Source organism: Perissodus microlepis, chromosome 11 (genome assembly GCF_051167445.1).
Source record: "Perissodus microlepis isolate ML-2025 ecotype Zambia chromosome 11, ASM5116744v1, whole genome shotgun sequence".
NCBI classification, from domain to species: Eukaryota; Metazoa; Chordata; class Actinopteri; order Cichliformes; family Cichlidae; genus Perissodus; species Perissodus microlepis.
In genome coordinates this window covers 33,438,734-33,465,513 of record NC_140471.1, presented here as the reverse complement: position 1 = coordinate 33,465,513, position 26,780 = coordinate 33,438,734, and the positions used below count along the sequence as shown (strand labels likewise).

At 39.6% G+C, this 26,780-nt stretch overlaps 1 protein-coding gene across 1 annotated transcript in view; it reads right to left on the bottom strand.

Annotated features, from left to right (window-relative positions):
* Positions 1–22,194, bottom strand: part of rftn1b (raftlin, lipid raft linker 1b) — a 121,775-nt gene extending 99,581 nt beyond the window's left edge. Inside the window, exons 1-2 of the mRNA XM_084944295.1 lie at positions 21,494–22,194; positions 4,067–4,250 (exon numbers count right to left, since the gene is read on the bottom strand). Coding sequence (XP_084800421.1) covers positions 4,067–4,214 — 148 coding nt within the window. The 5' untranslated portion in view covers positions 4,215–4,250; positions 21,494–22,194. The remainder of the gene's footprint in view (positions 1–4,066; positions 4,251–21,493) is intronic.
* Between the last annotated feature and the right edge of the window lie 4,586 nt (positions 22,195–26,780).

Here is a 26,780-nt window from a genome sequence, read left to right as displayed (position 1 = left end):
GAGTATCCAGCAGATGCGGTGCACATTGATTGTAATGGTCTCACTCTTCTGCTGATTAACAAGTGGCAGTCACATGCTACCGAACGCCGGAACGAGACAACAAAACCATGGAAGAGAAACCGACAAGCCGGCGATCGTAGATTTAAACAAATGTTTAAAAGCGTTTCATGAAAAAAACATAATCAGTGCTTTTACTGCACAAGAGATACATTTGCAACACAAGATTGTTGTCTGTGTGTCTGTGGCTCAGGTGGAAGGTCGGGTTGTCCACTAATTGGAGGGTTCACGGTTTGATCTCCAGATAGTCTGAGATGATGGATTGTTTTTTCTTTTTAATTTGTTGCTGGCTTCACAAATCAATACATTACACAAACCAAGAATTATGGTCAGCGTAAGGAGTTACAGTAAAACAGTAATTCACCAGTAATTGTATAAAAAGTGAAAGTATGTGCAAAATGCAGACGAGGTAATTGTCTGGAGAATTCATAGTGGGCCCAATGTGTCCCGCCCCTGCACGCTGTAGCCGCTGCCCAAAACAAACAGACGTTTTCCTTTCATACTATCTGCTCTTTAGCCGTGGTTTGAACATGTGGAAAAGGCTACAGCATGCTTTGCAGGACCAGCGGGGCTGGTACATGCTTTGGTACAATACTGGGTTGGAATGAAACCCACATCAGAAAACTCCACAGGGTACCTTTTAAGAGCAGTAAAGACAGTTGATTTTAAGAGTCATAAGTGATTAATTAAGAAAAGTATGTGTAATTACCTAAAGATGTAGTGTAACAAATGTTCTGTTGGCGCTGACAATGTAAGTATCCATAGTTATGTCCCTGCCCCACAGCTCTACCAGAGACTATTTTCATATTCATAATCTTTGACTCTGCCTTAAATATTTTACAGGTTTCCTGGAGAAAAGGCCAGACACATGAATCATTGCCTACACTTACATACATGCTACAAGGTAATTACAGCCATGAGTAACACACTAACCCTTCAGCCTGAAAATCTGCTGATGCATGAAGTGATTCAGACACTCGACCATGCTCCCAGGATTATTTCTCAAATGCAATGTGTTCCTAGCTCAACTCGGCAGACACACACACACACATATATTTTAAGAGATGAACAAAGGCAGAAACATAGACAGAGGCGCACTGACAGTGACAGAGCAATAAGGCAAGACAAAACTGATTACAGTAAGTACCAACCCCCATCATTAAAGAGCATACTTGAAGATAATAATGTGGCCATGAACCAATGACAAACGCACGCAGTTCAACAAAAGGGAGGCACCCATCCACCTCCCGCTACCCCTTCAAGCCCCACCCTCATGTCAGGTCCCATATGATGGAGGATAGAAAGCCTCCCTGCCCCCCGGACGCCCACATTCCCCGGCTCCTTCATCCATCCAGTCCAGTCCGCCTGACAAACTAATGGAGACTAATCAACTGCCAGGACGAACACGTTGCACACTACATCTCCCTGCTTCCCGTACCATCCCCCCGCCTCCACTGCAACAACCGCCACCCCCACCAAAACTCACCTCCCACAATCATTTTAGCTATAACTGTCAGGGGCAGAAATAACAGAGTGATAGCTATATATAGCACCCTGACTCTCCGCTGGCCTAGTACATACACATACACACAAACGCACAGCCTTGTCCCTGCGCACATTCATTCCCCATTAGCTCACCTTAACCTTTATGACCTCCATTATGCGTGTGACCTTATTCTAATCCTAATTCTAGATATAATGTTAAATTAACCTTCACCTGAACGCTGGAGTCAGCGTCTGTCTATTCAGTAGCTACAGGTCGGCAGGTAAGTTTACACTTTGTAAATGAATGTCTTTTCCAGCAACACAGAAACCAGTGAGCTCAGTGTGTTTACACAGAGTCCGACAGTTGGATTCTAATCATTGAAAGCACAATACCCATTTGCCTATGTTTTATCTGTTTTTAAAAGTTTCACCCAGGTTATGACTAATAGCCTAATAATAATGTGGGATTAGTCTTCTAAACGGCCCTAGGTGTGTGTATGCTTCAGTGCGGTTTCTTTGTTTTGATTCTGCGGGCAAGCTGCAAAATGTCATGGGAGTGAACTGGAAGCAAAGTTGAGTCTTTGAAAAATGAAAAGTACGCCTTGCAGTTGAAAAAGAGGAGAGAGCTCTGCTTTTGGGGGGCATTAGCAAAATTACTTTCCTGTAACAACAGCATGAAGAATAATGGTTATGTTAGCATGCTTTGATTAGTATTGCACACTTAATTAGGACCAAAATCTTGTCCGTGTGCGTGCAGACTACTAATGCTGTCTCCTCAGATGACCATAACATATATATCAATATATGTATTTATATATACATTGTGTGTGTGTGTGTGTGTGTGTGTGTGTGTGTGTGTGTGTGTGTGTGTGTGTGTGCATACATGTTTGCACCAAGTAAACAAACAGAAGAACAAAGTGTGTAAAAATGTGTTTTTTAGCAGCCACCGTAACTAAGCACATATTTTCTTTATCTTGTGAGTCTGTGTGATTCATGCCAGCAAAATGCAGCTCAGGAGACACCTGCTGTAGTGGGAACTACCACAGAGGCAGTTTGGAGTGTAGTGGCATTGTGTCTATGTGTCCTTCTGTCCTTCTGCCTGCCTGTGGACAGATTCTGTTAACACACTTTAAAGACCGGTTTAGTCTGACCCCTGTGCCGTCATTCCCTGCACTTTAGACTCCCTATAATGTTTATCTTTATCTGATTTAACTTAGGTTAAGTTAAACCAGATAGGTCAAAGATGGATGTGGTGTGAGTACTCTCGCCACAGCTGCAGCTGGTGTAATCGCATTGCTTAAAACTAGTTCAATTTAAAATACTGTACCTAGAATACTGTGCCGCTTACTTGAAATCCAAGCAGTTTTCACACAAATCATCTTATTAGTAGACGTTTCGTGCCGTAACAAAAGTGAAGATGTGTGCTCCTCACATGCATTACAAAACATACAATGTAATAGCCAAACCATGAAGTTTGGTCTCTGCATCTCAGGAAACAGCACCAACCTTCATTTAGGACAGGAAGTAGAGGCGGGGGATTTCTGCCTGAATCTATGTGAATATGTGGGCATCGGTATATGGATTCTACCCTGTAAAAACAAATGAATCATTTCCATATTTCTTTCCATGGCTCAAGCAGTCTCAGTTTGACTTTAGGCGTAATCTTCATTGTTAGCATGTCCACTTTCTTTCCAGCCCACCAGGCAGGTCGGAGAGCACAGACATTCAGGGCAGCTGAATCATTCTAAAATCACAGTAAAACTAGCTGAAGAGAAACCGCTTTGTGACCTTGAACAAAAAAGTCCATCACCGCAGCAGGCCACCTTTTACTTTGTTTGCATCCCCTGCTAGCAGCTTGGAGTCTACCTCCCATAATTGATGGTCGCCAGCAGGAAGTTTGACATGGATTGGTCTGGAAAGTTCTATATCAGTAGCATGACGTGAAAGCATGACTGACTAATTGTCAGAAAAGAAATTATAATGGATGTTGCTATACAGGGAACAAGCACTAATTAACACTCTGTCATTACAAGAAAATGCTGATGAAAATGACAGCTTTTATTCCACGAGTGATAGATTTCTTCTGTGCCTGAATATATTTTATTTATTACTGGCTGTTTGATATTGTACTATTTTTAGAAGGGGACTAGACAGATTAATTGTACTGGAGGTAAAGAAAATCACACATAGAGCACAGAATTGTGTATTTTGTTGCAGGTAATCCCTTGGAAAATGTGTGAGGCACACTGATCCCTTACTATGCAGAGATATGATGCAGCAAAAGCTTTGAGCTAGTCATATAATTTCAGCTGTGCATGTGAAAGATTAGATTGTTATGGCCCAGCAGCACAAAAAACACATTAACATATCAGTTACAATACACTGATCAATAGCAGTGATTGTTGCACAGAGATTTGTGTACCTCAGTGGTAAATATTGTGGGTTGCACTCTAGCAGTGGTTTCTGAAATTAAAAGGATCGAGGGTTTCTTTGAACACATTTAAAAGAAGGTTGTCCGTCTTACCGTCTTTGCCGATGAGGAAGTCCAGGTAGCGGTATGTGTAGGCCATGCCCACCTTGGTCTCCACCTGTGGTCTCTTCAGGGTGGAGTAAATCTTCCCTGGACTGTTCTCCTCTGAAACTGGTTTCATCTTGCGTAACCCGCAGCCCATGGCGCCACAGTTTTTAGGTCACTCTTTACAAAGACCCTACAAAAAAATGGACAAAGTGCTTCTTTAGCTGAGCTAAAAAGTAGACATTGCATTGCAAAAAACAAAAACAATAAAAAGCATGATTTAAAATTGATTATAAAAAAAAAGAAGAAGAAGCTAGCGAAGACTTATTCAAATTTAAAGTAGAGCTCTTAACAGCTGACAGGCTCTTGTGATCACTGGGGAACAATTAGCATTCCATTGTGATGTCTCTGTCACTCACAAGTTCAGAATAATTCAAAGACTTACTCAAAGTAAGTCAAATAACTCAAAGACTCAAAGACTTCTAAGATATAAGTGTTCTGTTTTCCATCTCGCTAACCGAGCTACAGTTGCAAGAGAGGGTTAATTTTTGTTTTGTGCTATGGAAACAAATTGAACGGGAACTATGGATGGATTTTAAACTGCAACTTATTGCTTATTTGAAAAATTATAATAGCAAATTATGTGAACTGTAAAACTAACTGTAACCCCCCCCCCAAAAAAAAAACAAAAAAACCCCAAAAAAAACAATGCCCGTGCACAGGATTTTGTGCACCAGTGGTCAAAAACAATAATATACAATAACAATATATAGCTACAAACCATAACTTGGCTTTCCAAGCTTTGCAAATAGCCAAAAGTACAATGTTGGCTCTTACTACTATAATCAAAATGGGTATAATTTTGTTGTGTTCACTTCTGCTGTGAGTTTCAATTGATCACCATCATTGTTGACCACCCTATTAAAATAAGGCTGTTTCCATTGATTAATTTGCAGACGAGGTAACTGTTTTGATCCAATGAAATTAAAAAGTTATTAAAGCTGCTCAACTTTTTAAAATTCCTCAAGATTTAAAAATGTCAGCAGATAAAAATAAAGGATGTGTAATTTGGTCTTTTCTACTGAATGAAACAGGAAGGTCGGGGTTAAGTGTCGTATGGTAGTCCAGTTATTGACCTTTTTTGCTACATTAGATAAATTTGTAGTACAAATTTGATTTACCGCTCATTTTATGATTGCTTTTGTTTTATGTGTTTAAATGATCACACACGTTTGAATGGCCAATGCCAAACAAATGCAGATGATTCACTGTGGTGGTCACCCAAAAGAAGAAGACTTTAAGAATTTTAAGACTACTACATCTGGGAAATTACCAAAAAGTTAAGATTTCACTGAGTACTAACCTCTTCACAGTAAAGAGGACAAAACCCTGGGTGCTGACCTACAGAAGTGAATAAAGCTGACTAAATAACAAACAAATCTCCTAACCATATCAGTGCATATGTGATCACATTTTCCACTTCTTGTACATCACTCATTCTTTATTAGAAGTTTATAATTATTTATCTCTAGCGAATGTCTGCCACATGGGAATTCCATATTGTGTTTCTGTAAGGACAACACGTAGCACAGAGTTGTGTATTTTCTCCTAGAAAGCTTGTGAGGCATTTCTTATCATGCATTGATATAATGCAGCAAAAGCATTTTATAATATTAGCTCTTCTTATAATGTCAGCTATGCATATGAAAGGAGCATTAGTTTAGATTTTTATGACCGAGTAGGGCAAAATCACTTTAACGGATCTCTTACAATGCACGGATCAATAGCAGTGATTACTGCGCAGAGGTTTGTGTATCTCATTGGTAAATATTGTGGATTACGTTGTGGATTTTTGGCAAACCTAAGTAAGTGGTCAGGTACAGTCTCACAGGTCCTCAACGAGCCAGGGTTCAAAATAAAGCTGTTTAAATAACAAATAGATTTTCTAACCATGTCAGTGTGAAGAATGTGTAGTTCTTGTGCATCACTGATTCTTTATTCTAATTTTAGGTGATAATTATTTATCTGTAGTGAATGCCTAGTGTGTGGCCATTCTATATGATATAGCTTTACTATTTCATGATATAGTCAAATGTCTCAGTTTCAACATTAAAAAAAATGTTTGTGAATAACAAACAGCTTTATGAGATTTGCACTGCATTCAGTTTATATTAACATTTTACACAGGATCTCAACTGTTTAGAAACAGAAAACCTCCATTGTAGTACTAGTACCTGATAGTGTACCAAAGTGTTTAAATAACACACTTATTGATATCAGTGAGCATCCCTAAGCAAGGACCAGACATGCACATGGACATGTATACACACGTGCAGGAAAACAAAGATTCTTCAGATGGAAAACTAATAACTAATAAAGGACAGCATGTTTGGTAAACCTCTGTACATGAATAAATAAATATTCTTATAACCTGATTCCTAGGGAGGCCAAATTAGCAACAACCAGGGAGTGAGAGGCCTTAAAGGGCCAGTACTACAGATGCCACCGTGTCCCAAATGCTTTGTGCCAGCACCACTGCCTCTCTCCAGTGGCTTCATCTGGGAATAGGTGACATTTCATTGTGTTCCACTGATTAAACTCAAGAACGGATGGATGGATGGACAGATGGATAGATGGATGGCAGTGGCGCCCTCTTATTCCACCTTGCCTAATGAAGATCCCTCTCTATTACTCCATTATTCTCTGTACTAATTACAGCACATCGAAGGGGTTTGGCAGAATCGGAGTTGACCGTTGCTTCAGAGACGACAGGACAGGAAGTGAGGAGGGGCACAGGGGGTTCCGACGTAGGAAGGAGTGGGAGGCAAAAAAAGGAACCAGCTGCAGACGGGGCTCTGTTAATGAGGTGAACGGCAAGAATGAAAAGGTGAGAATCAATCAAGGCAGAAAGAGGAAACAGGGGTGGCCGGGTTGGAGATTGTTGGCATAAAAGGAGTTTGGGTGGTGGGGGGGCAGCGGGTAATGCATGGCAAGTAGAGTCCGGAGAAAAAAGGGAGCGTGCAATTAAAGTCGGCTGAATAGAAAAAGGATGATCAGCATACAAGATGGAAGCAGGGAGAGAGAAAGAGTGAGATTCATCACGGCTGTCGTGCCAGTGTTTCCAGTGGCACCGACATGGACGTCTTTGTTGGGCTTTATAAATCTCAACGTGTATAACAGTCATATTTCTCCAGGCCTTGTAATAGCGCTCAGAAATGGACCGCAAGCTGATGGATTTATAGCTAATACCAGAACACAAGCACACAGCTACCAACCCAGCAAAAACGTACTGCAAAGACGCTAAGGATGACTTCACTGGATCCCTGAACGCCTACGTTTGCTTGAAAAGTGAAAGGACACTTTTTTTTCCTCGATACTTTTGCAAACATATCAGATGTCCAGCAGATTTAGACCCCAAACTGTCCAGCTCTAAAGAAATGGTGCTAACCAGCTAACCTAACACGCAAGAACAAAAGGTTGAGAAAAGATCCCCACACAACACATAATGAGTACAAAATGTGTATGAAAGTAGATAAATAGCATAAACAGGTTTTTACTTATACAAACTGCTGTGATAATGTTACTAATGTAGACATTTTTACACCTGTAATCAAGAGGAATGTACAGAGGATGATGTTAGTGAACGGTTGAAATTATACTGAATTGACTCTCTTTTAATATCCTGAAAATATTACATTTTACTCTCAACCAGATTTAGACATAAAGGTGAAATCTTTAGAAACCGGTCAATCAGCTTTAGCCCAGAAAACAGTATCCATGTTTGAGGGGGGGTTGTCCTCTTGTTTTGTACAGTGAAAGCTTCAGAAGCCTTCTAAATAGTTGCAGCATGTTTCTTATGTACTGAGGCATTATATGTTTCCCACTCAGCACGTGCCAAGCAGGACTAGTGTCTTGCTTCCGTTTCAAGAACACAAAAGCCAAGCACAATCTGCAGAAGATGGCACAGTCAAAGTCTCTAAAAGCGCTTCAGTCTCCCCTTAAATTGTCACTCAGGACTGCACTACACAGTGCTACAGTTCATCGCGCAGCATCACAAATGACTCTGCCATCAAAGAAAACAAAGTTAAAAAAAAAAGAAAATAACTTTTTCTCAAGTGTTGGATTCCTACTGTTGCCTACAGTTACTTGTAAATAGCTTTTATCATTTCTCCCTCTACCCTGGAGAGAGAAGGAACAACAAGAGGGAAGGCGAGGCTCTGTCATGTAGTCTACACGAGATGGAGAAGAAGTAGTCAGGAAAGGGGATAGGTTGTGGGGGGTTGTGGGAGGGGTGTTAGAGGAAAACAAAGTAAAAACTGGAGGAACTCGTATTTGCATAGCTCCTTGAGCCCAGAGAGGAGGCAATGTGAGGTGAAGCCAAATGGGAGTATTTTTAGAGTTGAACCAATGGAGGAAATGTGACTTGTTTATAATTTTTGAGGCACTTTCTTGCCAGGAAACTCTCATCTGAGGTTGAAGCTCTGGCCAGTTGTAGCACTGAAATTGCCCCCCCCCTCTGAAACAGAGAGTTAGGGATGCTTTACAGGGCTGACAGATACTGGGTAGTTATGGGAAAGAAAAAAAAAAGACAGGAAGAGGGCCATTGATTTCCCTTTTGCTGAATTAGCAACGATCCTTTTGCCATTTTGCTCCATCTTTTTTCTCTTGCTAATGGCATTTTGAGGTTTTATTTGATAAGAGGTTTTATTCGATAAGATTCCCTTCTCATAAGCCAAGATTGACATTCAGATGCTTTGTTGTGGCTGTGATGCACTTAGTTTTGGCCCTTACAACAAAAACATCCCATAGCACTTTGTATTGTGCTGAATGCGATAGACAACATAAGGGGAGACGTTTCCCTTGTCCTGCTGCTTTTTTTCCCCATCTGTCAATCAACAACAATGATTCAGTCCAAAGGTCTGCCTTTCTTTCTGTGCTCACATTGATCCCTTGAGTTCATCGCCTGTTGCCTCTTAGGATTTGGCACATTATTAGACCTAAACAAATTGATTTTCAGACACTTAAGGGCTTGAAATCTCCACAGATATATTATCACCTAGCACATATTATCATTTTTTATGACTGTAAATTTAGCATTTGATTATTGCACATTGTTATTATTATTATTAAATTATTATTAGTAGTATTATTATTTACTTATTGAAATAGTAAGGATTCTGAAAAGCTAAACATCTGGCCACCAAATGAAAGTCTACAGCCATGAACTTCACTGTTCTTTTAGCTTTGTTTTGGTCTTTCTCAAAAGTCAATTCTACTTGCTTACTGTCATAGGGTAAAGACCCCACAGTATTAGAAGGAGAACCTACAGTAAATGACAAAGCACTGGAAAGAAAGCACTTGGTTGGCTGAAAGAGCATGGAATAAGAAGCATAGAGAAGGCAGAAACACCAACAAACAGGCCAAACACAAAGCAAGAATATAACACAGACAAAAGTTAAACACATTAGAAGAGAGAACAGAAAAGTAGCCTCAGTCTGTGGTAGCAAAATTCAGGAATGGATTATGGTGGCCTAATGTAGAGAGGATGTTTGTCTCCCAAACTGATAGTTGAGCCCACAGAAGAGGCGCCTCACAGCTGAAGGCACAAGAAAGTTGCCGTCTGAGAGCATTTAAGTATAATATGAGGTTTTTGAGATATGATGGGACCTGATCATTCAGAACTTCAGCAGAAGGATTTTAAACTATAAACTGCATTTACGAAGCATTCATTGAAGAGTAGCCCGTAGACTGGGTAAGTCTTTGTTGGCGTACTCTCGCTGCAGAGTCAACTAAAAATGGATAACACGCTAAAAGGTGGAGATCAAAATCTTTTACTTATGAAAACAGCCTCACTTTCTACCAAATTCTAATTGTTATCCTTGTATGTGTCTTGGATTTGGTACTCAGAACATTATGGAACAATTGAAAATCTTCTATCTGTAAAACCAAAACAATGAAATAGTCTAAAGTGCCCAGAAAGCCTCCTGAAATGTACAAAGACAATAAGTCTTTGTAAATTTGTCAATACACCCAACAGCCTTCAGAATATGAACATTATTAATCTTCTGTTAATGAAAATATTGGATTGAGAAGCTTCACATTCCAGTTTCATAATTAGGAAATTGCACATCAGTGTGGACGATGATCGCACAAAACCCCGTCTTCAGCTTACAGGCTTCACAATACCAAATGAGTTACTTAATGCTGTCTGACTGAGACCTTCCCCACATTACAGGACCGTGTTACAAGGCTTTGATAGTAACATTGCTGAGATCAAACCCAGAAGCATGGGAAGCTTCAGAGTGGATTAATGCAAGAAGACATTAATTAGGACACTGTGTTCGTGTGTTCTTCCCTGTGTAGTCTCCCTTTTAAGCCTACTCTCTTCTTTTCTCACTCTCTCTCTCGCTTTGTCTCCCTCACCCTCTTTGGCTTCTTCTGACTTTTGATCTTTTACAATCTGACAAGTAAAGGGGCGCTTGACTGTGTATGGTGATGGGTACTGCTGATCCAGTATCATCCATGGGTATTGTGAGGAGTACTGTCAAGAGCTCTACAAGGCTGAGTGGTTAGAGAGACCGCCATGAAAATGAGCGGACAAGACCGGCCTCACATGAGGAAAAACGGCACAGGTTGTTGGCTGAAATGCATTGAGTGACTCATGGCTATGTTTTCTTGACAATCAACCCCTCGTAATGACTTATCTTAAGAAAAATGCATTTGCTTGTTGTCCAAAAAGTCCAAAAAACTGTGTTGGAACAAACCAATGTGGAAGTGCAGCCCCTTGAATGGCCGCTTAAGGCTGGTTCCAATCTCCTGTGATAAAATGCCCAACTTTACAAGAGAAATCAATACTTTGTTAGCCTGTTTCTGTGTCTTTCTGCCATACACTATGCTAACACTAGCAACTCTGATCCAATTAAATGATTTACCGCTTTACCTGAACATGCTCAACTGTCAACTTTGTCTTCAGGCTGGAAATGAATAAGCTATATGATGTGTCTCTGTCTCTTATCCTCAGACACTCCCTATATCCAAGTTGTTGAGCCTAAAAACTAATAACTTGTAGTTCTTGCTAACATTATCTTAACTTTGCACTGCACACTTTTATTAAAATATGGTTGCTTGTGGCTTTAAAAACATATTGTGATGGATATACTCTTAAACACTTAAATGGCGTTGACTCTGTTAGGTGGAAGCAAAAAGAAAGTGAGTACAGCTCAGTGGGTGTGACATCTTTAAGCTAAACAAAGAGACTTTTGCTCAACTACCAACAACTGCTGTTGTCATAATTTCAGCGTGGTTTTGCACAAGTGGTTGACTTTCACGAGTCGCCTTTTTGTTGTACGTTTGAAGTGTCGATTAATTTCGTCCAATTTTTAGCTGAGACTGCACCTGGACCCCATTTATAATTATGTCATCATGTATAAACAGTGAATACCATAGAATAATAACTGCTGGATGGTTAAATTTCACTCACCTTTAGTTGGTGATCTGTTAAAAAACTGATGACATACACTCTCAGCACACTGACTTAAGTCACTGCCAGTCTTTGGTATATTTGGGAAAACCCCTTTACCATATGCTGCCACGTGTACGTGTTACCATGGTTACCGCATTAACCATACTTCCGGGCTAGACTACATATTTGAATAATGATTTTGTAACAGTTCACCATCAGCAGATTCACATTTGCCATCATGCTATTGCTGAAAAATCTCACAATCCTGCAGTTTCTCTGCATTACTTTTATACAACAGTCTTATGTGACTCACGAGTTTACTAGCTAGGCCAAAACCCTTCCTGACCCTCTCTGACCCTGGATCTAGTCTCCACCAGTGACTGGCTGGCATCGGTCTAAATGAACTAGTCGAAACTGGTAATATTGATTGAACTAAACAACTTAGTTGTGAAAGCACCAGTTGCCTAAATTTAACATGACTTTCACGAGTGTTTTTTTGGGAACAGAATCTTACAAAAAGCCTTGTTCATGGAGAGATCACCAGATTAGCAACTGATTTTTCCAATAACTCGGCCTCAAAAACGTCCTTCACTAACCCTCTGAGTTTCTGTCTCATTTCTGCTGCTTCGGGTGACAGCATGAGCTAAATGCCTGAGAAGGTTTGCACACTTTTGTTGGAAATCCCCTACTCTTCCCTTTCTTTCCTCTTTTGCCCTTGCCACCCTGAATCTTCAACTGTGGGAAAACAGAGAGGATGGAAAAGAAGAAAGAAAAAAGACAATGGACACTCAGGCAGGATGTTAATGCTGTGACCTTTTGTAATGACACAGTCCTTTCAAGAGAACGACCTACACTAAGTGCGTTTACATGCACTAAGTAACCAGGTTATTCAGAGAATCAGGTTAAAAGCGTTTAGATCCCCTGTAGTATCATGGTTATGGTAAATTTGTGTTCATTCAATGCCTTAGAAACCAGATTGTGTGTTCAGTGAAAGTGTACAGTAACAGTAAATTTTGCTTCCCGTTTTTGTCTTTTTATCATGTTCCAGAGCCCACGTAAAGCACAGCAAGAGACAGACAGACAAGCTGAAAGCTAGAACTAGGCTCTGCTGAAATGTTCAGCTTTCAAAATACTTCCTTAGATGTATATAGAGCACTATACAAGGTGGACTTGCATGCATCACTTATTTTAAGCTGTGTTTCCTTTTCCATAGTATGTATATAAAAGCCGCACATAGCCACCATAGTGGCACAGATTCCTTGTTGACTCCACATACTAAAGCCTTGTTTCATTTCTGCCATGCTGGCTTGTTTTTATTGTATTGACCAGAGAGGGCAGCGCTAAAGCTAGCAACTAGATCGATGAACTACACGTATACATTTCGACACTCACTGATACTGAAGCACTTTGGATGGGCGGCACCACACAGTAAGGCATAAAACGTAACCAATTATTTTACTTAAATATGAACCAGAAGACGCAAAAACGGTTGAGAGGTCAGGTTTAGCGATTTGAATTGGTGGATGATGAGGCCTAGCAGACAGCACTGAGCCACAGTCAACACACACAGTCTCAGCACACATCTCAGTCACCACAATCATGGCCCCTCCTATTTAAAAGCCGTTGCAAAATCCAAATGGGTGAATTTATTATTATTTTTAAACATAAAAATATTAACCAATTATGAGGCAGAGGAGAAAATTCACATGGAAACCAAAGACGCGTTTCTGTAACAGGCTGTAAAAGTGCTTTACATGCTGTAAAGTTGGGCATTTTAAAATGGTGGTCTATAGGGATTGACTCGCTTTTGGAGCAAGCCTCAAGTGGCTGATCAAGGAACTGCAGTTTTTGGGATTTTAGTATGACCACAAAAGTTGATACTTGCTCTTTCACTGTTTGCAAAGTCACAATGTCGTTATTGGTATATTATGAAAGGTCTTAACATCATCCATCTTTAAAAGTGTTTTGGGAATCATGCATGAAAACAAGCAGAGAAAAACACAATCTGGCTCGCAAGCTAGCATCTCAGTGTCTTTCAGCCTATGTTAGTAAAAGCAGAACTGGATCATAGCAAGCATAAAAATGAACAGTGAAAAGTTGGATCATAATGCACGAGTTGATATTTTTGCTGATCGTTGATATTTATGTTCACCATGATACTGGGTATCTGACTTTGAGATAAATTAATATGTTTTAGTACTGATTATGTTCATTCTTTGGTCAGTAATTCTTTTACTGTAGTTCTCTTAAAGCACCAACAGTAGTAACATCTTGCCTAGCATCTGAGGGAAATTCCTTTTTTTTACTGCATTATGTAGCTACATTTCAGTTATGAATGCTTTAGTTACATTTGAATGAGTTTATATAACATTAAACTGGCACCCTATGGCGGACCTGCAATCTCCAATATATATTGCATTCAGAGGAAAGTTCTGTTATATCCCCAGAAACTTCTGGGTTATTTTCCCATAAATTCTAAATTATTCTGGGTAAAACTGCACAGCTTGACAGAGAAGGTGAGTTATACTATTGTACATTATTAAAAACAGTTTTAGGGAGCACTGGTGACTACTACGGATGTAGATAATCACAAGTTACCATCATGAAGGTGCATTACATTTATTTGCAGCTCCATTTCTAATTAGTAACTGGTAAAAAACAGTGATGGAAATCGTCAGTACTGAACTAAGGAGATGCTGCAGTGTGTTACAACAGCTGCAGAAGATAGAACAAACTGGTTTCAAAAATTAAGCTGATTTAAGTGATGAGTAACATTCAAAGAACACTGAATCTTACAAAAAAGCTTCAAATTGGAAATGTTTCCAAATCAAGCCTTTACTTACTCTCAAAAAGATGGCCATGGTTACTAAAAGAGACATTTTACTTCTTCCAACTCATTGAATTTATATTTCCTTTGAATGCCCAAGGACGATACATAATGGCAAGTGCGCGGCACAAAGTAAAAATGGAAGATAGAGGGTAACGGGTTTAGGCAGAGAAAATCGTCAAATAAGCAACGCAGTCTAGCCAAGAATCTCAGCCGTTTCAAGGCCCATAGCATCTATGTGGTTTACTACAGCCTTGGCCAACCTCTCCTTATGGTCTCAAGGCCCGGTTACAGTCCATCCACACACACACACATATCCCCACAAACACATTCATCGAGGGAGCTATTGCCATGGGAACCAACCCCTCTATGACTATTCCCTTCTCAGGAGAAGAATAGGCACCAATCTGTCCCAACCTCTCGCTTTTTTTATTGTCAGATTCTCTCTTTCTTCTCTTGTTCTGGCTGCTATAAGCTCTCAGCCCACCTCATCACCTGGACTGATTCCCTGTTTCCTAGTCTCCTCTTTCCACCTGTTTCCCTCCTCTCCTCCCACATGTCTTTGACAGTCATGAGTTTGATTTGTCATGCATAATCTATCCACAGTGGGATTTGTACATTTCTCACAAGTGAAAAGCAAAACATTATTTCAAGTCAACCTGCACAAAAACCTGTCTTGGTTGTTTTTGCGCTGTAGCCAAAGAAACATGGTGAAAGAAAGCTTGTCATTTCAAGAAAAACGAGAGAAGAATATCCTGTTAAACAGAGAAAACTTGCTGGTTGCCCCCTTTTCTATTTTTTCCTTAAACACGGAGGGGTTTGAAGAGATTTCCCGTGAGTGACTCATTGCTTTCTGTGAACTTGCTCCAGGCAGGTAATTTTTTATTAAAGCCAGCCGGAGCTAAGTTCTGAGATTTTCAGACACCCTATCGACATGTCCGTGTTGGACATTAACCAATCAATACTGCTGCAATTTTCTTGACCACCCATTACAACAGAAGTCAATTTGCCTTATAGAAATATCAAGAGGGGTGTTGTTTTCTTTTTCTGTGCTTTGAGGGTAAGCTGCAACACAACTGGCTGAACACTGGCTCTCTGGTGTTTGCCGTCTTGCCTGGAGGATTTATCCTAATATGCTGTCTCAGGTCTAGAAAAAAGCCAGAGGCTTGAATAACTTTGTATCTTCAAAAGCACGATCACTGTCATATTGCAGCCGAGTGAGGGAAAATAATCTTTGCCCAAAATCTTGTAACCGAGCATTTCAGACAGAAAGGATATGAGTTCCAACAAAGGCTGTCAGGAGCAGTCAGGATGGCCAGCCTAGTCTCATTCCTGGTGCACCAGTTAGTGCCGTATTGCCAGAGCTGCTGGCCTTGCTCATTTACAGAAAAAAGGAGTTCTTTGGTGTCAGAGCTTAATGCACCTGGTTAAGGCTTGAGTGAGGCAGTTCTGTCACTCTCAACTCATCATTTTCAGTGCATTTTTCAGTGCACGGGTGTGCTTTCCTAAATCTAACCAAGTAATTTAGTTCCAAATCCTAACTTAGCCTGGCGTAAAATTAAAAACAAAAAACACCAGCATAAAGAAAAGCAGTGCAAAACACTGAAATCCCTGACTGACAAACCTACCACCACCATGCCTCACCACCATGCCTCTTCATCTCTTAGTGGCCAATATTATCGCTGCTGATGCATCAGGGCAATGAGGTCTAAGAACACCATTTGCATAATGCAGAGATGCTGGTAGTTTCTGTTTAAACAGTATTATATTACAGCTGGGGATGAGAATACACTGGGATGACTTCCTGACCCTGTGAATACCCTGATAGAGAGTCGGTGACATTGTACCTCCAAAACAGTTTTGTCTGATAATCGCCTGCCTTCAAAGCACAAAGGGGGTGTTTCAGAAGTCGAGCATTTAGTCTGGATAGCGGTTGTTTTTTTATTTTTAATTTCAAAAACTGATCAGATTGTACCATTCCTCTGTCTGACTTCCTACCCTCTTCATAAGCTCTATGCAGCATGACGAAGCTTCCATCAAAAATAACCTTGGTGCTTAGTATAAGTGATGCAGAGCAAAGAAGCGCTTGTGGGATGTTTCTGAAATGCGCTGCGGTGCATCTAGTGGAATCACAGGCATTGGCTCAGTGGACGCAATTAGTTCCGGCGGTCGTGTCGTAGCCAAAACAGGACGCAGACACCTGCAGTGTGATTCCATCATGAGAACTTCAAAACCTCCTGCCTTATCTAGCAGCACATGATGTTTACTGTTTAATCATTCAATTAAAATTATGCCAATTATGAATTCTTGTTTAACAAATGACATCAGTTTGAGTCCTAAATACGCATTGTCATGAAAATATCTGCAATTATACATTAAATATCCCCTAGTATCCATTTTCTCCTTCTGAATGTATATTAAGGTTGTTAGACACCGTCAAGCATAGCGAATATTTACTGTTTTTCATAATCCAAATCCAATTGTACATATGTATAGATAGATAGATAGATAGATAGATAGATAGATAGATAGATAGATAGATAGATAGATAGATAGATAGATAGATAGATAGATGGTTTATTCTGTCTGTGGTTGTTTGTCCATACATACTCAGTGCAGAGGAGTGTGCACATTATGGTTTGTACCAACCAACGTTTGCCAATTACCTTAATCAAATTTCACACCCCACAGGGGGATAGACTGTGCCCGGATCAGATAGCAAACATAAGTTGATTAAAACATGTTTGCTAAAAGACTGGAGCGAAAGAAAATCAACACAGCTTTAGGAAATACACAAACTGCTGGCTGAGAGAGAGGATGAAAAAACATCTGAAAAAAATATATAACTGCTACTGTGTGCTGTAGAAAACAGGTTTAAATGGTTCAGTGATGAACAATATCAGACTGATTTGTTCACCTGATTTTACCAAAAATAGTACAAAAACAACACGTCAAATGTTTGCTGAAGATATTTTTGAAGCTGCTACAGAGCCGTGCTTACAACTGCAACTCATTTCTTTAAACAATACTTCGTAAGCATTTGATGAATGGCAATACCAATTGTGCTAGTTTTGATGTAGTCTATTGTTGCAATGCTGCTGGAACACAAGAAGAATACATTGACTGGATTATATAATCTGTTGCTCCAAAACCTGTATATATCGATTAGCATTAACGCTGCACTAAGCATTAATCAAAAAACTTGATACTGAGGTTATAAATACTTGAGCACCAGTATCCCCAGTAATACTAAAAACTACTTTCGGATTAGTTACTGATTTGCAGCTACTGTTCATGTGTTCAGCTGCTAGTGAGGCGAGGTACAGGCAGCCTTATAGCCCCTCCCCTCACTAGCAGCTAAACACGTAAACAGTAGTTGACATTCAAAACAACCAATGGACATTTTATGAGGAATTTTGTGAGCTCAGTAAAGCTTGTGTATCAGCCACACTTTTGAACAGTTGTCTGTTAAATTATTAACCCTTCCAGCAAACGTTACCATTAGCCTTTTAGCTTTAACAATCAATTGATTGTTAATAGCTGAGGCAAAGTGAGCTGTGCCCCAGAAAAGACTGCAGTCTTATTTATATATTTTTTCCTTGCATGGTGGATTTTTAACTGTAGTGTTTATTGACACTGGTTTCGGATGTGTTCCTAATCCAGTGTGGTCATTTCCACTATAGTTGTGCCTGCATTTAAAAGAAAATAGAGATATCTGCAATTCAGTATTGGTTTTAAGCATATAGATACTACAATCGATTCTCTGAACTGTGTAAGTGACTTTATGTACTGCAGATGATGAAATTCCCAAATTCTTTGCAGTTTTATGTTGAGCAAAAACTTTCCTAAGCAATCATCCACAGAGTGATGAATCCTTCCCATTTTCACTTCTCATCTTCACTGGGATGTTCTTTTATATTCCCACTTGAGTATAATTAGCCTCATTAGTTAGCAATGTTCCATCAGTGTTACATCAAAATTAGCATTGATTTTATAGTAGAAGAAAGACATAAAAATGGCTCTTATATTTTGTTATAAGTTTGAGTTTCATGTACAAAAGGTTTGCAGTTTCTTCAGGTAATAATAATAAATCATTACTAAAGTTATAAATCTGTCGTTATAAATGTTAGCAAGTCATCAATAAAGGTTAATGAATCTGCCATTTAAAAAAAATCATTTCAGTAGAATAAATGTTGTCAAAGTCATTAATAAAGAGTCATTAGACACACTCTAATAAGCTGTCACCAAAGGTTAGCAAGTTATTTGCATTTCTAAATGTTAATAAATCATTTATAAAGGCTTTTTTAAAACAATAATCAATCATAGCTGCAGGTGTAAATGTTGAAGGAAGAGGTTTTATATGTATATATTTGCACATTATTAACAAACTCGACCTGCTGAAGCCTGATATTAAATTCAAATGAACTTTAGAAAGCATTTTTAACACAGAGTGGGGACATACGAGCAGGAGGAATGATTACATGTGCGCATGTGTGAATTGTACTAAGACAGAAAACAAAGGCACCGTAAATGTCATGCAAGAGGGTGAACACCAGCCAGAGGGATTTTTCATAGCCATACATTGTTTTATTACTGGCAACTAATCTATAAAGCTGGCTACTGTGGCAAAACTTCAGAAATCTTTGTGTGTGTTTTCTAATGGTGTAAGGAATACAAATTAATATCTAATGTACAAAGACTAGATGTAGATATTTGTACAAATTAAACCAGAATTATCTGCATATACAGTTCCTATCACTAGTGGTACGGAGAGAATGTTTTCTTGTAATTTCAGTGAATTAACCATTTGGACATGTGGTTACTTCACCTTTTGCCCTAAGAAATTGTGCTATTTCCAATGTCATATTACAGCAGGGTGAATTCCAAACCACAAGCGCTTCCACATTTCCAAAAACCTGGAGAACGTTTTTTCCTTTGTGTGTGTGTTTGTGTTAACAGTGTTCGCTGCATGTGTGTTCATATTCTCAAGTCATATGTATGTATGCATGCTCACATGTGCAGCACAGCATGTGTTCAATGCATGTTAATACATATACACTTTGATGTGCACAGTGTGATGACAGACCACATGGCTGTTGCGTGGTTATAGTTTCCTTCTGTTTACATACTTTGTGATCTTTCTCAATAAATTATCATGGCTTAGACTTAAATGTCTTTAAGTCAGTGTTAACGTGTGTATGTGTTTTGTGTGTGGGTGCACACATTTCTTTAAAATGTTACTGTAAAAGCATCAGAGGGGAATATTTTGGCAGGTCTTCAAATACTTAAAGGGCTGTTTGAGGGTGAAAGCTTTTAAGATAGCAGCAATGAGGGTCATCACAACAATAAAAGTGCTGTTTGTGTGTGTGTGTGTGTGTATGTGTGTGAGACAGACAGTCTGAGACGGAGAGAACTCCTGACCCACCATCGCTGTAGCGTTAACACACCCCGACGTTCCGCAACTCACCAGCTGGAACTAATTAACAGCAGTTCACTCACTTTCTGTCTCTCTCTCTCTCTCTCTCTCTCACACACACACACACACACACACACACACACAAACAGCAATTTTTCCTCACCCCCCCAGCTTTTCCTGTCTCTCATGCCCTCATCTTCCTTCACCCTGCCACCCTTCCCTCAACCCCCACCCTTCCTTTACCTCCTGCCATCCCTCAGCTTGTTTTTTCCCTTTAAACCGCCTCTTCTCATACATGCACACATGCATGTAGTGGATCACATAGTCTAGGCATGTAAACATCCACATGTGCTGACAGACATGGATTTACCAGCACGCATGCTGCACAACACAACACATGAGGAAACCCACTCCCTTGACACAGTGCAGTACAGTAGCACACAAATCACGCACTTGCTTGAATTTCTCCTCACTATTATAGAAGGCACTGTCAGGGTTTGGTCTGTGATTGGATCCTGGTTGAGATAGTTGGCATTCCCAGCACAACTCCGTACCATCCATCATACATGCAGTGCAACTTGAAAACAGCATGACCTATTGATGTGAATGTTTAAATAAAGGGTTTATTAATAGAGTAATGAACAGGTGTGGGGATGCAATGTAACACATTCACATTACTTTTGTTGGCAAACTCATAATTGCTAAAATCAGTGACAATCAGTCGTGTCACTTGCATTATAGAAGTTTTTTAATTATCTAAAAAGAAAAAGATGAAGCATGCTTTTCATCTACATTTGCATAACAGTTGCTTGACCTCAGTTACTCTCAGGGATATGAGACAATAATTTCGGGGAAGTCATACGACTTCTGAGGGGGGAGATGTACGTTTCTTACTAACCATGAGTGTAACCGTCAGGTCGGTGCAAACCACATCTATGCATGACAGAAGGAGCTATGTACTTCTGTGAACAAAACATCAAATGTTTACAAGCAGCTGCAACAGGTAACGTGTTAACATGAAGCTAGAACACTGGATCAACAGCAATTTTCAAGGTGATCATGTGCCAAACTCAACCAAGGAGCCAAAACTTGATTTTCAACAGGTAAAAAAAAGCAGTGGTGAAGAGGTTTGTACCAGTGTACAAAGAAGAGGAAATGCTGCCTCCGCAGTAGAATCACTGTTAAAATTACATTTATCTGTGTTCTATTGGCTGATAACTTAGTAACCTTGTTAACAGCTTTGTGATATTACTTAAATATTTAAAGACAAGTTCTCTGGTTGTGATAGGGAGTTGTGCCGATATCTGTCATGTACAGTTTAACATCATATTGTTAACTGCCAGATAAAGAAAAAGTAAAGCATGGTTTGCAAGACACGGTACTTTTTACAGAGTAGATACATAATGGATTACTTTTTAAAAGCATTAGGTGATGTCTAGTACAATACTTTTACCCGGCACTGATAGTGAATGAATGCATTCAAATGAGTGCATGTGTGTTTGGCAGCAGTAAATTTATAGCTTGTTGCTTAATACACTGCTCAAAAGTCAGACTTGTGGCATGCGGCAACATCTAATGAATGAAATCTCAGCAGTAAACAACTGCTACCATGCAGTCCAAGTTTACAGTGGCTGCTGTCCAGAGACACGGGCGTGCGTACAGTAACACATCTGCTTGAAAGTTCAAATTCATTCACATGCTCAGGAGCATGGAAACACAAAACAAACGTACCTCTTTCACAATCTCCTTGAAAAGTTCACTGCTTGGACACAAACGCAGCAACTGGACCAGTGCTTCCTGCAGAGAATCGCATTCTACTTCGAGGGGGGAGAAAAGCTCAAACACAGGATGGGTTCAGGTCCTGTCTGACAAGCTGTCAAAGGCTGCCGCGGAGCTGGTTGGTTTAAAGGAACCACAATCCTCCGGGCAGGCAGGCAGGCAGGCAGCAGAGAAACAAGAGTGTTGATTCTGTGGGTTCAGCAGCAGCAGCTCCAGCGGTTTGCTTCGTCTTCCTCTTCACCACCTATTAGAGCTCAAACACACTTGCACGCTCACTGTGCTTAGGTCATGCTCAAAGTATGACTGTTGTATACCAATGTTTTGCAAGCACAGGGAAACCACATCCTGTCACATATTTACCTCCCTCTCCTGTCTCTCCTTTCCTTTTCAACCTATCTTTCTATGTAGTGTTCTCTCTCTTTTCCTGGGTCTTTTTCTCGCTCCCCTGTGATTGTCTGAAGCAACTGAGCGCTCTGACCCAGCGTCTGTTCAGAGCAGCCTCTCTGCCTCAATGTCTGTCTCTCCGGCAGCCGCACCAGTTCCACACGACTGACTGAAGAATCCATCTGAGGAGAGGACGGGGGAGAAGAGATGGGAGGGAGAGGAAAGGGAAAGAGGGAGGGGGAATGACAGAGGGGAAGCGGGAAGGGGGGTCTTCATTGGGAAATACCAGAGTTAGAGAGAGGGGGGAGGAGTAGGGGGAGGGGGAGGAGGAAGGGTGGTGGGTGTTGTTTAGAAAGTAAAAGACTTAAGAGACGAGGGCAGACAGAAAAAGTGATCAATATTTTGTTGGGAGAGGGAAGTAGAAGGAAACCAGTCGAATGCTGTGCCACATAGTCGATATATTCAAACCTGCATGCTGTGGGAATGACTGAAGAGTTTTGGGAGCTGGTGATAAGTTTGACTGAAATAGGGCTGCAATGGTTGATTTGTTGAATATGGATGTGTGTGTGTGTGTGTTTGATTCTCAGCATTTCACTTGTCTGGGTCAGAACCCGTTAGAGCTCTGTATTTATTATTTAAGCTAGCTAGTATGTTGGACTCCTGTCTGGGAAACAGGAGCTCTTAGATACATAAACCATGATTTCCACAACAACAACACTGTTGATTCATGCTGGGACCGTCTGTCTGAGCATTGCCTCTGCAATGCAAAACATTTATTGACAGAAACAATCTGTAATTTAATATCTGTATTTTTCCAGGAAGTGTCATTCAGATCAAAATCTATTCTAAAAGAGAGGCAAGTGTAGATTTTTATCGAGCCTTTTGGATAATTGCTTTCATTGTCTGGACCGCAGTCTTAAAGTTCTGCTTCACTCTAATATCTGATATTCCTGTTTTAACAACTACAATAACTCCATGACCAAGTTAGCAGCCGCTGAGGAAGGGCAATTTTAGAAACAACGGTGGTGTTTAAATTGCGTAATTCTGTACTTGAACTTGCTATTTTTAGTGCGCTGACACAGCGCTGCGTGCTGTTTACACAGCACTATTTAAACGTTTATAACTGGCAAAAAGCTGAATGTGAAATACTGTAAAATCCTTACCATCAATGGTCATCATCTTGGCTTTGTAGCAGAAGGGGAGAAACTACTAAACAGTTTTTATGCATTAAGAGGAAACATTATCAGCACTAATGAGGAAATTATAACTACCTATCTAACAGTTCTATCAAGCCCTGAGGACAGATGTGGTGTGAAACTTGGGGTGGGGTGAAAGATTGTCATCTTCAAGTATAGAGTATTAGATAAAAGTCAAGTTGGAACCGTTAGCTAGGGTAAGAAAAAACATCTAATGTAGCAATCATCATTTCCTGTCTGCACAAAACTTGCTGTGTTTAATTTAAGATAACACAATCTTGTTGAGTCAGGCACTACACCAGTACATTCATATCGCACTAACAGAAGTGTGCAAATTTAATGAGAGAACAATCAGATTAAATATAATGTCAGTTATATTTTTATGGCGTGCATTCGTGTTAAAATTCCTATTTGATATGTAGGCTTACAATAAGTATGATTATTGTCGCTTTATTTTCTTACCATAACTAACTTAATAAAGTTCACGTTGAAGCTTAATATAAATGCTGACAAAAACATGTTCACCTTTGCTGAAGTTATTGTCACTAACGAATGAGGACGAGACAACAAGAGCGATTTTTTCAATTTAGCGAAATACATTTGGTTGAATTCGAGAACAAGGTGTTGAGGTCACTGATTCAGAATACCTGCCGAATGAAGATTTTTTACACAGGCCACTAATTTAACTGAGTTTTGCATTTGTTTCTCAAGGTTGTGGAGAAAGCTTTGGACAAAGAGAGCTGTTTCCACAGCAGCTCTCGGGTATTAGACAAAAAATATTATGCTGTTTTTAAGCCATGCTTGTCTCCTGTCTGTTAAATCACAGCTCAGGTTAAAAGTGGAATATTTTACCGGATGTTGGATAGATTCTGTACCACTGTTCACAATCCAAATAACTCTTTTATACCAGCTTTGTAATAAATTTGTTTGAATAGACCAAGACAGCAAAATGAAAACACATTAACCCGAGAGAGAGTCATCATAAGCACTGTTACTAACCTGTTAAACATCAAACATGTTAGCACCGTCATGGTGAGCACACAGTTAACATTTAGCTCACAACACCTGACAATAGTGCCTGACAGAAATGCTAACATGCTGCACACTTTAGTTTTATTAATCTGCATATACAGTGAGACTTTCATTAGAAAGAAAGAACCAATCAAAGTTTGCTGTCAAATAAATGTAAAAATTTATGACAACAGTAAGAAGTCATTTTTAGATATTCTGTAATGTATCTAACAAACTATGCTCCCAGTCCTATACAGTGCGGTCATGACATTGGGCTCTTGTCAATGTCACGTTTAGCCTGAGAGGTGATTTACTTGTTCATTTGTTAGGGAGCGCTAATCATATTGCTAAGATGTTTCAAAGAAAATCAGCCTCCAGGCTGCAAATTAATGACATGTCTCTCTTAAAAATGGAGATGTCCTGCCTTTGTTTGCCCTTTAATCTCCCTTCTCGAAAGCACACAGAGATACTGCCAACACCCATATCTTAATCTGGGAAATGGGAGTCTGATTTTGGAAGGGCATTTTTCACCTCCAGAGTAAAACGGTGTGAGGGGTTGTTCTGGTAAATCATATCTTTCAAACACTGGAGAGAGGCTTAGAGTTGAAATCACAGCATAAAAGAAAGTTTAATTGTTAATTTTTGGCATAAATTTGACTGGTTTTCCAGCTGTTTTAACTGAATGAAATCAAACAGATGCCAAAATGCTGGAGCCGCTCCGACTGGCACTGAGACTTGAATGGCACTAATGATCACCCACGGTGTAATTGTCAACATGATTTAACTTAGTGTAACAGCTAAAAAAACAGAAAGTAAAAAAACAACACAGAAGATGACATTTACATGATGCCATCTTCAGACCTTACACTTTAGTGGTTTTATTGTTTAGGTGCCAGTTAGGCATGTCTGAAACTCATGGGAATCTTGACCCTAATGACTAAAACGAACACACAGGTCATGCTGCAGAATGTTTTTTTCCACTGGAGAACTGTGGGACGATGGAAATGGGACACACAAAGTGAAACGAGTTATAAAGGTGAGCAGCCAAGCATAGTGTTTATGCAAGCTGTGTTTGTGGAAGCATCAGTCTTACATGACTGGCTGAGGACTTAGACAGACAGCTGATTGGATGGAAAAATGAGTAGAGCGAAGCACATCAATGAAGGAACATAAATAGGTCCCCTCATTTTGCAGTAAAATAATAGGAATGTTCAATCATTGGATTTATTGTTATTACTCAAGGTTTCATTCATTTGTGTTCTGTCTTTGGTCATCAACTGCCTTCCCATATCCTCTGTAAATAGAGATGTGACAGTGCCCCCTAGTGTTCGGTGTGTAAGATGGCATTGTGTTTAGTTGAATGGTAAAGAACATAAACGTGGCTTTTAATGTGGCCTTGATTTTTATTGTGCCCTCTTCTTTTTTGTATATGTATAAAGACATTAAAAATATAGTTAGGCATAATTCTGCCCTGTATAGTGAATTTTTGTTATTTATTTATTTTTAACACTGCCATCTAAATTTCACTAGTCAAGTCAAATGGCTTTATTGTCATTCCAACCATGTGCAGTGGTATAGAACACAGTGAAACGAGACAACGTTCCTCCAAGACCACGGTGCTACATATGACATATAACAGACAATCAACACAGGACTACATAAAGTGCAAGTGTGCAAAAATAGCAAAGAAACAAAACAAAGACAGTGCAACACCAAACCGAACAGAACAGTACAGACACAAGACAGTGCAGACACAACAGTGCAATAGAAATATGCAAAAGACAAAGACTGAGCATTGTGCAAAAAGTAACTTGGTGTCAGAAGGTATGTGTGTGTGTGTCAGTCCAGTCACTGAGTGTTCAGCAGTCTGAACATTATAAATCAGAACTTGCCATTTAAATTTCACATTGAAAAGCCTGCATCCAAACAGAAACTCGGATTACAGTTATCTGACCTTAATGAATGTACCAGATCTGAAGAAGTAGGATCCTGTTTACCACTGTTCTTTACGTTTTATTGCTGGCTGCAGAATTCCCTGTATGCTTCTGTTTCTGTGCTTGGAGATTTCATCTTGCATCACTTTGGTCAGTTTCTGTCGTGGTTAAATCTACTATATAAATTAACTTGACCTTCCACTGATTGATTTAAATATAAAATACACTACAAACCATGCAAACTTAAATACAGTACATAAGATGAACACATGAGCTTTAAAGTTAATAGTTGGTATGAACTCCTGTCTTCTTCAACACAGCCTGAAACAAGAAAGCTTACAAGAAAGCTTAGGAAAGGTCTAGGAATTTTTTGGTATTGCATGGTGATTAAAAATTTGATGTAAATTTTCTGCCATGATATGCTAAGTTATGGGCTAAAAGCTCCCAAATGTACTGAAAGTAGTAGGCAAAGTAGTAGTAGAAAGTAAAAATGAGCTCCTTAAAGGAGTAATATACCATCTATTTTTATGCAAAGGTAAATGAACCATGTGCTATATTCATATAATGATAAAATTTGTAGATTATAAATGTTAATCGAATCTAAATTCTAATTCTAATGAATGTGCTTAGCTTGAATCTTTTATGTAGGACACAAACAGTGAAAGGGATATATTTTTTTTTTCCTGTTATCTAAATTGTAGACGGACTTTGCCA